We start from the raw sequence: 14,852 nt of genomic DNA, 5'->3' as shown, positions 1-14,852 counted from the left end.
TACCTGGGTGGTTGCCAGCAGTGTGAGGACCTCTGTGAAAAAAGGGAATATGTGGAACTACAAGAAGGGTGATTATGAAGAGCTCAGGAGACAGCTTTCGGGTGTAACATGGAATGAGGAGTTAGCTGGAAAAGAGATCAATGCAGCTTGGGGAATTTTCAAAAACTGTCTAATAGATGCAATGTCTAAATGTATTCCAAGGGTGAGAAGGTTAAATATGGTAGATTTGAGATGGATGAATAAAGAGATTAAGCATGCGATACAGAGAAAGAGTGCATTGTGGAGGCAGCATAGGAGAAGTGGAAATAACCAATTCCATGAGGTCTACAAAGACCAGGCAAGGAGGGTGACTTGGTTAGTGAGGGTAGCTAAAGAGAAGTATGAACAGCAGTTAGCTAATGAAGCCAAAAAGAATCTCAAGGAGTTCTTTCGATTTGCAGCCAGCAAAAGAAAGAATGATTATGGAAGGATGACATTGATAGGAGAAAACGGTATAAAGACAGCAGTTGCAGAATGTGTGGTGGAGATACTGTGGTGTTGTACTACCTTACACCAGTCCTGAATATACTTTCAGGTGCAAACTTTGTTTGCTCATACTTGGATAAAAGATTAAACTAAATTTATTATAGTCGAACCAAGTAAAAAATAAACTTTCAACATCTTTCTCTAAATCCAGAGTAATTTAAAAAAAAAGGTGGCACACCATTTGGCAACTCCTATAGGTAAAGATGACCTCGCTATTGCTTCTGCCTGGTATCTCCACTTCTGGACCTGGCTCCCACTGAAGAGACCTCAATAAAGGTCAAATCTAGTCTGGGTAGATTCTTGTTCCGTTGTATAAGGCTTTGATTAGGCCATACATGGACTATTGTGCCCAAATTTGGTCACCTGGTTTTCAGAAGGATGAAGAAATGTTGGAAAGGGTCCAAAGGCGTCTGACTATGGTAGTTTCTGACCTCTGGAACGTTGAGTATGAGGAAAGATTGAGGAGATGTAATTTGCAGAGTCTGGTGGACAGGAGAAAGAGGGGAGATATGATTGATACCTACAAGTTGGTAAGGGATTGTTGTAAGATCAATGTTGCAGTAGTTCTACAGAAAATAGTGGGAGATCAGCGGAGAACCAGAAGTCTTTCCTGGAAACTGTATAAAGAGTGTGTGAGTAGGCGAGTGAGAGGCAGGTTTTTTTCGTGTAGAGTTGTAAATGATTGGAATTCCTTGCCTGAGAGTGTAGTGTCTGCAAGGAGTTTGAGTGTGTTTAAGAAACAATATGATGAGCTGTGTGTGTGATAAAGGGACCTCCCAGATGAGTCTTTGACTCCATGAGGTCTTGAGGGTAATAGTAATAATAATAATAATAATAAGAAGAAGAAGAAGAATATTCAGTTGTTTGCAGATGATGCAAAGTTGGGAAGAACCATGAAGAGTAGTGAAGATGTTGTGGCCTTGCAAGAAGACTTGAATAAATTGAGTGATTGGGTATGGAAATTGGGATGCGAATTCAATGATGCAAAATGTGAGATTTTAAAATTTGGAAAACAAAGATGGGATGCAGAATTTATGCTTGGTCAGGATATATTGTTGGAGGTGGAAGAAATAAAGAGATCTGGGGGTGATAGTGGATAAGGATCTGAAATTTAGGGGACACATAGCCAAAATTGTGAAGACAACACGAAGGCTTCTGGGAATGATGTGGAAGACACTGATGTGTAGAAGTAGGGAAATTCTTGTTCCTTTGTATAAGGCTTGATTAAACCACACATGGATTATTGTGTCCAGATTTGGTCATCTGGTTTTCAGAAGGATGAAGAGATGTTGGAAAGGGTCCAAAGGCAACTGACTAAGGTAGTTTCTGACCTGTAGAATGTCGAGTATGAGGAAAGATTGAGAAAATGCAATTTGCAGCGTCTGGTGGACAGGAGGAAGTTGGTAAGGGGTTGTTATAGAATCAATGCTGGAGAAGTTCTACAGAAAATAGTGAGAGATCAGGGGAGAACCAGAGGTCATCCCTGGAAAATGTATAAAGAAGGTGTGAGTAGGGGAGTGAGAGGCAGGCTTTTCTCATGCAAAGTTGTAAATGATTGGAATGCTTTGCCTGAGAGTGTGGTGTCTGCAAGTAGTTTGAATGTGTTCAAGGCACGGTACGATGAGCTGTGTGTGTGATAAAAGGACCTCCCAGATGAGTCTTTGACTCATCTGGGAGGTCCTTTTATTATCTCATCTGGGAGTATATATCAAAATACTCATCTGGGAGTATTTTATTATTATTATTACCCCAGGACATGAGGTCCTGGGGTAATAATAATAATAAAATACATTTTCCTCATGCACTTTCATACCTTTAACCATTCCAAACTTCTATTAATAAAACTTGCATTTCCATGAAACAGCCAATAAACTGATCATTCAACAAATCCATTATGTAATCCACATTGGTCCATTGACCTCTCATTTCTATTTAAAATGGTCAACTATCCACAATCACATCTCTTCCTACTGGCACCATAATAAAGAATTAATTACAATTTGACGTATATTACAGTGCTAGCCTTTTCTCATATACTAATTTTGTCTTCCCTACTATATTAGATAATTTTCTGGCTTAAATCATATTCCTGATGAAGCTGTTTCTACTTCTCTGTATACCTTTTTCTATAATTTATTTTTAATCTACAGTTCCTGTTTGATCTCACTAGTCATCCACTTTACAGCAAATCTTTTTCACTTGGAGTATGAAATTTGCCTTAAACAAAAAATTACACAATAACCACAGTAATTAACTTTAATGAAAGTACAGATATTTTGTACTGAAAATAACAGTACATCAGTGTGCAGAAATAAGCAAATCAAAGATCAGGAATACAAGGTACATACAACAATCGATTTACCAATTAAAAATGGTTGCTGCAAGCTAGAAATTAATATTAATAAATAATATTAAAATATTTTTTATGTTTACATAAAATGATAATCTCCGAAACCTTTGGGAGAGTGAGATAGAAAGAAACAATTGTTTCAATTCAGGTTAGGCTGATATAAAAGGGCTTGACAGCTTTGTTTGAAAAGGCATTCATATTTAAAGCTGTCACTGTGGAGAAGACAAGCTTCATCCCACAAGATACTGTGTTTGGTGTCAATACTATGCTGTGCCATATCAGACATTTGAGGATTCAAGTATTCAGTGTAGTACTGATGTTCATTAATTCTTTTTGTTCAACCTGAAGTATGCCAAATTATATTCACAGGGAATCTGATAAACACCAGCTAAAGATAGAGGTGACAGTTTGTTGCTTGTAGATGGTAACAGATGGGAAATTTTGTTGATGGGAAAATATGTGGATACCAGAAATATCAAAAATATAAGGGATTGGAACCCTGAGATCTGGTGAAGAGAGGTATGATGAATTTTTTGAGAGATGAGCAGAATTTTGATGAATGTATCTGCCAGTAAAGGTAAGTTGAATTTGTTATATAATCAGGATACTTCTGCCAGAAAAACAAAGTCTATTGATAGATTGAAGGCACCTTCCCTCTGTCTCCACCTTTGGCAAACTATTTTTTGAACCATCTAGAAGATACCTTGTTCACATCCATTCATCCCCAACCCCCTCTTTGGTTTCATTACAGCAATGATGTTTTTGCTGTCTGGCTTCATTCTGAAAATAAACTTAACCACTTTCCTATAGTGGTTCAATAGCCTTCGCATTCAAATTCACTATGGAAAAAGATAATGCTGGTAGATTACCATTCTTGGACGTTGTTCTTACTCACACAGCCCACAGTACTTTGTCAACCAGTGTTTATTGAAAACCTACATGGCTAATACATTCATCAAAAGTCAGCTCATCACACTTGTTGGAAAATTGGTGTTATCAATTTTTTAATTAATCATCATCATCATCAAATTCCTGCCATGTACCCTCAAGGGGTGTACAGGATATGATAGTACTACATGAAAAAAATTACATTATTATTAATTTCCTAACTACAATTTTCCTCTAAATCAGTCTGTTACTTGTCAAGACTCCAACATTATCAGATCTTATATTTCTATCGTCTAAGGCATTTTGTATATCAATCTACCTATATTTTGGTCTTCCTCTGGGTCGTTTTGCTGCCAACCTGGCAGAGAACACTTGTTTTGCTAATCTTTCCTTGCCCATTCTGTTTAAGTGACCATACCACCTGAGATTAGCTCTGCTAACCCATTCCTGGATGCTGACAATGTCAAGTTCTTTCCTAATATCCTTGTTTTTAATATGATATAGCCATTCATGCCATCTGTTTCTGTTCACACCTATAATCTTTCTCAGGACTCTCATATCTGTGGTCTCTAGTCTTTGGTCAAGTGTTTTACTTCTGACCCAGCTCTCAGATCCATAAGTTAAAACTGGTTTAACACTGTCTTGTATACAGCTCATTTAGTGTTCCGACTAATTTCTCTCTTATTCCATATGAATTTATTCAATTGACTTCCTACTATACCAGCTTTGCTGATTCTGTTGTCTATTTCTATATTTAATTTACCATCTTCAATAAAAATCGTGCCTAAATAGCTGAAATGTTTTACTTGTTCCACAGGTTCTCTATTCACAACACAGTTGACATTTTCAATGATTCTGCCTATTTTCATTGTCTTTGTCTTTTTATTGCTGACCTTCATACCATATCTATTACAACAGTTATTCAATTTAGTCAGAGAATCTTGTAGACTTGTAGCGGATTTATTTAGAAGTATAACATCATCTGCATAAAGCAAAGAGCTGACATTAACATCTCCAATTTTGATATCATGTTTAATATCACTTTCCTTCATAATGTGATCCATATAGATAATGAATAACAGAGGGGATAATGTACATCCTTGTCTCACACCAGATTTAACATTAAACCATCTTCCTGTACTTCCTTCAATTCTAACTGCTGACTTACAACTCAAATAAAGACTAAGTATTGCTTGATATAATGCCCCACTGACACCATATAACTGCAGCGTATTGAATAGCTTCTCTCTTGGCACCTTGTCATATGCCTTTTCCAAATCGACAAAACTTAAATACAGATCTTTGTTATATTCCCATGCTTTCTCGACTATTTGTCGTAAAGTGAAGATCTGATCCTGACAGCCTCTATTTGGCCTGAATCCAGCCTGTTCTTCAAGCTTTTCTTCCACAATTCTTCTCAACCTTTTCTCAAGTATACTTGCATAGATCTTGCCAGGAACACTCAGTAGGGAAATACCTCTGTAATTCTCACATGCAGTTTTATTTCCCTTTTTATATATGGGTACTATGAGAGCTCTACTCCAATCATCGGGAATTCGTCCCTCTGTCCAGGCTTTCTGAACTATGCAGTGCAGCCACTGTAAGACTCTTATACCACCATACTTCAGCATTTCTGGTCGAATATCATCTACTCCTGCTGCCTTTCCACATTTCAAGCCTTTGATGGCTTTTTCTACTTCAAGTATGGATATGTATTCCTGACTGCATGCCTGGTCAGTGTTTTATACCACCGTGCTGTCATCACTGCTTGTTTTATTTAGCAGTTTTTCAAAGTAATTACTCCATACTTCAAGGATATCTTTTTCTCCCGTTTTCATGTCACCTTTATCATCTCTAACTCCTTTTACAGCACTCTTTCCTCCATTCCTAAGCTTCTTCAACAACCTCCAAAATATTTTGCCACCTTCTTGATATTTATTTTCTATATTCTTGCCAAAGTCTTCCCATGACTTTTGTTTAGCTAGTTTTACATAGTGTTTAGCATTCTTGCATTTGTCTCTGTATTCTCTAAGAGCACAAGCTGACTTATTTGCCAGGAACTTTTGATATGCTTTCTTCTTTTCCTTCACTGCCTCTTTAACTTCCTGTGTCCACCAGGGAGTTCTGATTTTTTTATCCTTACAGACAACCTCACCACATGCCTCTCTGGCAGAATCAATCAATGTTTTCTTCAGAGTTTGCCACTGAATCTCCAAGGTTTGATTCCTGTTCTCAAACTCTTTCATAATTTCTTCAATAATCTTTGTGTATTTTAGTCTACAGTTCACATCTGAGAGAGCCAACAAGGACCAACTTTTCATTTTTCATTGTGTCAGTTGCTTTTTCTAAAGCCTCAAAAAATTCCTCCACTTCTACCTTAGTAGAACCTTCTGTGGGACCATAGGCACAAATAAGTCTCATTGTCCAGTTCCCCATTCTCATATTTGAGTACATTACTCTACTTGAGACTGACTGCCATTCAAGAAGATTAGCCTTGTATTTTGTGTTGAATACTATGGCTACTTCTTCTTTTCCTTGATTGTCATTGCCTGAATATAACATTTTGTATTTATGCTCAGAAAGATCTCACCAGTTTTGGTCTTTTTTTTTTTCAGTCACCCCTATTATGTCAATCTGGTACTTATCTAATTCCTCAGCTAGCTCCATTTCTTTGCCATTCAGGCTTCTTACGTTGATAGTACCGATCTTTAACTCTGGTGATGTTGAGTTGGGGTTTGTTTTCAGATTTGTTCCAGTAGCTGACTTTTCGCTGTTCGCCCTGGTTCCCTGGCGAAAACAACAGGGGGCCTTGTTTATCCGGGCGATACCCCAGCCAGCATGAAATTTTGTCATGTTGTACCATCATTTTTTATTTTGGTTTAACCAATAAGAATACAGTTTGGTCGGCTAAATCCCAAATTGCCAGCCCATCCTTGTTCGTTCAGTATCCAAGTAGATACCCAACAGGGTGCACCATGAGAAGACGAGGATTGGACATTAGGTCAGAAGCCCTGGTCGATTCTCCGCATTCCTTTAAAGGCTATGTGAAGTTCTCCTCTCAGTTATACAGCTTTGACCCTTAAGCACCCCATTTTTTAATTAATAGAGTACATAATGAGCATGCACCTTTCCCTCAAGCTTTCAAGAACTTCTCACTATCGAAAATTTAATGGAATTAAATGGTTACAACTGCCATCAAATCCAGCAGATAATTGACTCACATGTTCCAACACCTAAGGGTTCTTCAACAGCCTGCATGGTTCCAATCCCTTATATTTCTGGTATCTCTGAACCTATTGGTAGAATTTTGAACTATCACCTTATTCCTACATATTTTCCTATAAACAAAATTTCTCATCTGTTACTATCCACAAAAGACAAACTGTTATCTCTATTTTTAGCTGGTCTTTACCAGATTACTATGAATGTATTTTAGATACTCTGGGCAGACAGGACATTCTGCAGAAAAAAAGAATTAGCGAACATCAATATTACATTGAATACATGAAACCTCAAAAGTCTGGTCTGGTATGACATAGTATTGACACTAAACACAGTATCTGGTAGAATGAAGCTCGTCTTCTCCACGTAAGCAGTTTTAAATATGAATGCCATTTCTCAGTTATGAAGCCTTTCTACATCTGCCTAACCTGAATCGGAATGTTGTTTTTCTCTCTTTCCAAAAGTTTCGGAGATTCTCATTTTATTTAAACATAAAAATATTTTAATATCATTTATTAATATTAATTGCTCGTGGCAGCAGTTTTTAATTGGTAAACCGATTGTTGTATGTACCTTGTATTCCTGTTCTTTGATTTGCTTGTTTCTACACACTGATAATGTATTGCTAGTTTCAGTATGAAATATCTTTAATTTCATTAAAGTTAATTACTGTGGTTATCATGTAATTTGTTGTTTATAGTTATGCCACAGGTACCTTTAAAGATTAGAAATTTGCCTTAGCTGCTGACAAATATTTTTTAACTAGCTCCCATGTATTACTGATATCTCTCTATCAAAATCTGATTTCTGAGACTATTAGCACTTGCCTTATACTTCCACATAAATTTCTTTTTCATTGATATATCTATTTATTCATCAAGTCAAGAGTACATGGTCACTCTCATTAATCAGTGCAGGGATGACGTGCTAGTTACAATCAAATTCTTTGCTAGGACTAAATCCATAACTTTTGAATTTTGTGATGCACAAGTTGCCTAAGACAATAGCTCCTCAAGAATTTCAGAAATTCAGCTTCCTTATTGCTGTTTCTGCTGCCTAATTGCTAAAATCTCCCATAATAATCACTAATCTGCCAAAAAAAACAAATCTGCTCATCTGCTTCTGTAATTCCAGAGGACTATATAGAATAGCCCACTAAATATTCTGTTATACTTAACTCCAGCTCACATCATATAAGGTTAAAACCATCAGTGTTAATTTCTAACAAATTCTTTATCCTGATAGGATATAACTCAGCACTTATAAGTAACACGTTGAATTGAATTTTAACGGTATTGAATTGAACACAGATTGATAAGAAAATAATTATTTTCTTATCAATCCAGCATCTTCAGAGCTATCCAAAATAACTATCCAGCATCTACAGAGCACACAAACAAAGTTTGTTATAAATGTGAGACAACCACAATTTGGTGTAATAACAGTGGGGCTAGTGTATAAGTAATTGCAGAGTGCAACACAAGACTCAAGTCCTAATATGGTGCCATCTAAAAAAAAAAACAGTAGTCCAAAGTTTTGAAAAAATAAAATAAAAATAAAATAAATAAAATTAAAATAAATATTGATTTGGTCTTAGGATAACAGTCTCCCAAATCTTTGGTAGATTTATACAGCCATACTTGTTATGGTTTGGAGTATGTTTTAAGGCTTCTGTTGATTCCAGGAACAACCTCTCTGACTTGTAAAAGCTTCTGTGCAGTACTTTTTTAAAAATTTTTTATTTTTATTTTTTATGGTGCCATATTAATACTTTTGTCTTGTGTTGCACGCACAGAAGCTTCTACAAGTCAGAGAGGTTGTTCCTGGAATCAACAGAAGCCTTAAAACATACATCAAACCTTAACAAGTATGGCTGTATAAATCTACCAAAGATTTGGGAGACTGTCATCCTAAGACCAAATTAATATTTATTTCAATTTTATTTATTTTATTTTTTTCAAAACTTTCAAGGACTACTATACTTTTTTCAAAACTTTGGACTACTGTTTTTTTTTTTAAAATTTTATTTATTTATTTATTTTTAACTTAGATGGCGCCATATTAGGACTTTAGTCTTGTGTTGCACGCTGCAATTACTTATACTAACCCCACTGTTACACTGAATTGTTGTTGTCTCACATTTGTAACAAACTGAAGATGCTGGATATAATACGAGCAAAATATTAGCTTTTAAGTAATAAATAGTTATTTTCTTATCAATCTGTGTTCGATTCAATACCGTTAAAATTCAATTCAACATGTGTGATGAACACATAAGCCTATCCACACTTATAAGTAAAAATACACTATCCCATTTATTCTCCTTATCTTGTCGAAATATGCTAAACCCTTCAACTTCTATTTTGTTAGAACATGATCTTCTATCAACCATGTTTCACTGATTCTAATATTTCTCCACAGGTTGAGGTCCATGCCACCAGTTCATTCCCTTTATTCCTGATTCTCCTGACAATGCTACCATTCACCTGCTCAGAGAACAACAATCTCTCAAAATGCCTGCATCCTTTCATATTCAAATGCAATCCATCTCTTACATGTAGCTCTTCTATCATAAACTGCACCTCAAGGATCCAGATATTCTACACCTTTCTTTAAAACACACTGTCACTATCATGGCTCAACTCTGCAAAGTCATATCTGGGTAACATTCACTATCTTCCTTTTCACAATTTTCTGCACTGCAATATGTAAGTCTGACCTCAAATTTCTCTACCTGATTCACACTATCTCCAGGTGATTTGTACCAACCATCAATATCATATCATCCACATTCTCACCTCACCTCGCTGTCATGGTGGCATTCTTGACCGTTCCTTCTGCACATCACGAATCATCAAATCTCCATACATTACACCCATGACAGCTCAGTTCATTCATTATCTACTTGCATTCTTTGCTCTCTCTCTCCCTCCTTGTTCTCTCACTTACCTGTCTTCCTCTCATTTCTACTCTTTCCTGGTTCTCATAATTTTCTCTCACTTCTACTCTTGTTTGCTTCACATCAGTTAGCCTTTGAAGTCTGCCACTCTCTTCAACTGATTTTTCATACCTTCCACTAAGTCAGCACCTATTTATCTCTCTCTCTCTCTCTCTCTCTTTGAGCATCTTAACCCTCCTTCTACATTCACTAGCACACTATCTAAAGTTAAAGAGTAGAGTAGATACCCTCCCTCGATGAGTCTTTGGACTCCCTGGAGGTGTGATGTAATAATAAAAAATAATAATAAATCCATCACTACCTCATGCTCACTTTTCTTGCTCTTGATCACACTGATTCTCCCTCTCTCTGTGGCAGCACTACTTCCAATATTAAAACTTGAGATACTGACATGAACATAATCCAAGTGTTCCCAAAGTCTATATTTCATGCAAAAAAAAATAATAATAATAGAATAATAAAAAAGGATGTATTTTGTAATTGCATTCTTGTTTTGTGACATCATTCATTACTACCGACAATTAAACAGCAATTAAACCTAAAATAGATTTTGTTATATTTATTATTATTAATATTGATATCTGACTCCCATGGCATCAAATGACTCATCATGGGAGGGCTATCCTCTCTCATGCCAAAATCATCGAGCTGTGCCTTGAACCCATTTACAGAGTCTGCACTCACTACACTTTCAGGCAATGCATTCTACTCACCAATCACTCTCCATGCAAAGAACCTGCAACTTCTCACTCCCCTGCTCCTACCTTCCTTATAAAGCTTCTATGAATGACCTCTAGTTCTATAAGAAATTTAGTTCAATCCTTTATCCAAGTGTAAGCAAACAAAGTTTGCACCTGAAGTATCATCAGGACTGAGGCAACTCGTGGTAAAGGTGGACCAAACTCTCATCACTACTTGTCTTAGTATCTCCCATAATGCGAAGCATATCTCCTTGCGGACATGTTTAATGCTATGCATTAAGGGAAGGGCCACTACCCAGACTGGTTTCAACCTTTATTGAGGTCTTGTCAGTGGGAGCCAGACCTGTACTAAGACAAGTAGTGCTGAGAGCTTGGTCCACCTTTACCACGAGTTGCTTCAGTCCTGATTACCCCTCAGATGAGATATGAGCAGTTCTGCTTGGTGGTGGGGTGAGCCTGCTATGGGGTAGAGCCAACGCTGAGAGTTCTTCTCAGTGGCAGGGTAAGCCTGTTACTGAGGGGAACAACACTGAGTTTTTGGAGTTTGATCTGTACTTGAACATTCAATAAAGGTTGAAACCAGTCTGGGTAGTGGCCCTTCCCTTAATGTATAGCATTATACATGTCTGCAAGGAGATGTGCTTTGCATTATGGGAGATACTAAGATAAGTAGTGATGAGAGCTTGGTCCACCTTTACCACGAGTTGCCTCAGTCTTGATGATACTTCAGGCACAAACTTTGTTTGCTTACACTTGGATAAAGGATTAAACTAAATTTATTATACTCTAACCAAGTGGGAAAAAATTTCCAACCTCTAGTTTCTATCCTTGTTTTCTTCTACCCTATGAAATATCTTCACAATAATCTGGTAACAACTCCTCACCAACTTATATGTCTCAATCATATCCTTCTTCTTCTATTCATAAGGCTCTGTATGTAAGTTGCATTCCTTCAATCTCTCCTCATATCTACCATTCCATAGACCTGACACTACTCCAGAGAAGGTTAACTTAGTTAACCTTCTCTGGACTTTCTCCAATACATTTATAAGCAAACCATAACCTCATTACTTCTACATGTTAACATCCTCCTTATCATTTCCATAATCCATTGTGATGTTCTTAAAATTTTAGCAATGTGACTGCTGAACTTCAAATCTCTGTCCACTATCACTTATATGTTAGATGTATTTAGTGAGGCAGAGTAGACTGCCCACCTGCGATAAGTCCTGGGACTCCCTGGAGGTGTCACATAATAATAATAAGAAGAAACAACTGAATATTTTTCCTTAATCATTTCCTATATCACTGATGTAAAAAATTTACAGCAGGATACCAAGTACCAAGTCCTGGTGTACACCACTAGTCACTAATCTTCTCCTAGATTGATTTTCTCTATATACTACTCTTTCTTGTCTCTTTTTCAGTCATCCTGTTATCCAAAGCACCATCTTCATATCTATTCCCATTTGCACTAATTTATGTAACTGAGTTTCATGTGGTAGCTTGTCAAATGACTATAAAGTCCAGTAGTATTGCTGAGTAGCCATTTCCATTATCCAACTCAAATGACAATTTATTATAAAAAGTAAGCAAATTACTAAGACAAGATCTACCCTTCATACACTTCATAACAGGAATATGATAGTCTATTCCCATAGAGTATCACATTCCTGTCCCCAAAAGTTTTGATAAACACCTAGAACAAAAATGATATTAAAGTAACTGATATAACAACAAGAAAGAACATACTAGTAGTAGAGTTATGACGGTAACTTATGTTCTTATATCCTCATATGTTCTTTCTTGTGGTTATGTCAGGTGCTTTAATATAATTTTTGCTCTAGGTGTTTATCAGAACTTTCCAGCCCCCCCCCCCCCCCTCATATAGTCCCACTGAGATTGCAGACACAAAATTCATATCTTATCATTATATACTAAATGGTGATATAGAATACGAGATGTGTTCAAAAAAAAAAGACTGAACTTTTTAAATAGTGCACTAAAGGGAAAAAGAGAACGCACTGTGGCTACTGAACACACCTATAGGCAGGTTTTGACAACAAACTTCCCTTTGCTCCATTCTGCTATGAGCATTAGTTGTCGAGTTACATCCACTGAAGTAAGCATATGCACAAACTGTTCTTTGGATCAGTGACAAAGTGACAATAAAAGAGCTTGAAGAACAACGTGTGTGTGTGAAATTTTGATGCAAACTTAGTAAAAATTTTACAGAGACATTTCAATTGCTTAACCAAACATACGGGGAGGACTGTATGAGCTGAATGCAGCTCTATTAGTGGTTTAAGCCCTTTAAAAAGGGCAGAACATCGGTCAGTGAAGATCCCAGGCCAGGACAACTTTCCAAATCAATAGACGACAACCATGTTGAGAGAGTTTGTGTTGCGATGCATGAAAATCGTCATTTAACTGTCCGAGAAGTTGCTGATGAAGTGGGCATCAGCATAGGATCTTGCCATCAAATTTTGACTGAAAAACTTCAATGCATCACATCAGTACAAAATTCATGCTGCATTTGTTGACTGATGATCAGAAAGAGAACAGTGTTAAAATCAGTCAGGAACTGCTTGCCAATGCAAATGGTAATTAAAACTTTTTTAAGAACATGATAACAAGAGATGAGACATGGGTTTATGGCTATGTTGAAACCAAGATGTAATCGTCGCAGCGAATGGGGATAGGGTCTCCTCAACCAAAAAAAGCATGGCTGAGTCAGTCAAAGTTCAAGGTGATACTGGTTGTGTTTTTTAATTGGAAAGGCATTGTCCATTATGAATTTGTACCACGTGGTCAGATGGTAAACAGAGAGTTGTACCAGGAAGTTTTAGCACGTTTGAGGGATGCTGTGCACAGGAAGAGGCCTGAGTTGTGGGAAAACCAGACTTGGATGTTGCACCACGACAATGCACTGGCTCATGCTTTGCTCCTCATCCGCAGCTATATGGCAAAAAATCAGACATATGTTGTGCCCCATCCACCCTATTCTCCAGACTTAACCCCAGCAGACTTTTCCTGTTTCCCAAACTTAAAACCACTTTGAAAGGACATCGTTTCCAAATCATATGGGAGATTCAGAAAATGTGATAAGAGAACTGTGTGCCATCACAGAGAGTGCATTCCAGGAAGCATTCCAGCAATGGAAGAAATGTTGGGAACAGTATATCGCCAGTAGAGGGGGACAAATGTATGAACAAAGGTAATCAAGGGTCACTTAAGTGGGACTGAAGGAGACTATGCTTAAAATGTTGTAAAATGAGCAATAAAATCTTTATAGCAAAAGGATGGTATTATTTTGCATATGCCTTGCCTCTGTTATATATGTAATAAAGCCATCACTGGAACAGCTTTTAATCTTGCTCAATGATACCAAATCATCTTGTGTGTAAATTTTTGTAAGAATTTAACTGGTACAAATGAACAATAAGAAACTATGAAATGTAATCAATACCACCGAACAAACAATATATGAAGAATTTTTACCCTTCTTTGCATCCATCACAACCTTGATTTGTAATGAAATTCCAGAGGCCAGCTTGTTTTCCTTCTAAAATTACTTCATAAAGACATCCTGCAAAGTTTCTTGCCTTCAGCTCTCTAGGCACCTAGGAAATATGGCAAAATTTAGAAATATTCAGCTTCATAGATTTAAAACTAAATTAAACAGCCGAGATGTATAATTATCCATTCATTATTACATAAAAACCTATTCACATGAGTGACTGCTATTTGGTATAGTTAAGGCAACAAAACATTGGAAATAAAATATGCAAACATAATTACAGACTTATTATGTAATAAATATGCTAATAAATGAGATAAAAATTGAGGAAATAATTTCTTAGAACTAAAATATTGGAAATGAACTCTTTATTATTAAAAATATTAAGTTACTGTGTCTTTATAAATGCAATGAAATGTGATCATAACAAAGTCTTACAAACCTTTCTTACAAAAAGTTACGATAACCTCCTTATTTCTGTATGTTTGTCGAACATCAAATGATCCATTGTACTTTTTCTGTGCATATTTGCAAAATATCCCTAAATCATCAACTGTATGACCATCATCATTCTAAATATCTTGGTTTCAACAGTTTCTGCACACTGTTTTATCAATATAATAATATACAGCATGTGATCTTTGTCCAAAATGTCAGTAGATGTAAACCATCCTGCAAGATTTCAAT

The 14,852-nt window shown here is 36.5% G+C and overlaps 1 protein-coding gene across 1 annotated transcript in view; it reads right to left on the bottom strand.

The window, feature by feature from the left end:
* Positions 1–14,852, bottom strand: part of LOC150095284 (laminin subunit alpha-1-like) — a 1,249,242-nt gene that overhangs the window by 303,009 nt on the left and 931,381 nt on the right. The window contains exon 51 of the mRNA XM_090410638.1: positions 14,147–14,268. Within this exon, the coding sequence (XP_090266764.1) occupies positions 14,147–14,268 (122 nt within the window). The remainder of the gene's footprint in view (positions 1–14,146; positions 14,269–14,852) is intronic.

This window comes from Typopeltis vanoorti, chromosome 20 (assembly GCF_054136105.1).
Source record: "Typopeltis vanoorti isolate ZY-2024b chromosome 20, IOZ_Tvanoo_1.0, whole genome shotgun sequence".
Classification (NCBI taxonomy): Eukaryota; Metazoa; Arthropoda; class Arachnida; order Uropygi; family Thelyphonidae; genus Typopeltis; species Typopeltis vanoorti.
The sequence above is the reverse complement of the archived record's forward strand: the minus strand, read 5'-3'. Positions and strand labels throughout refer to the sequence as shown.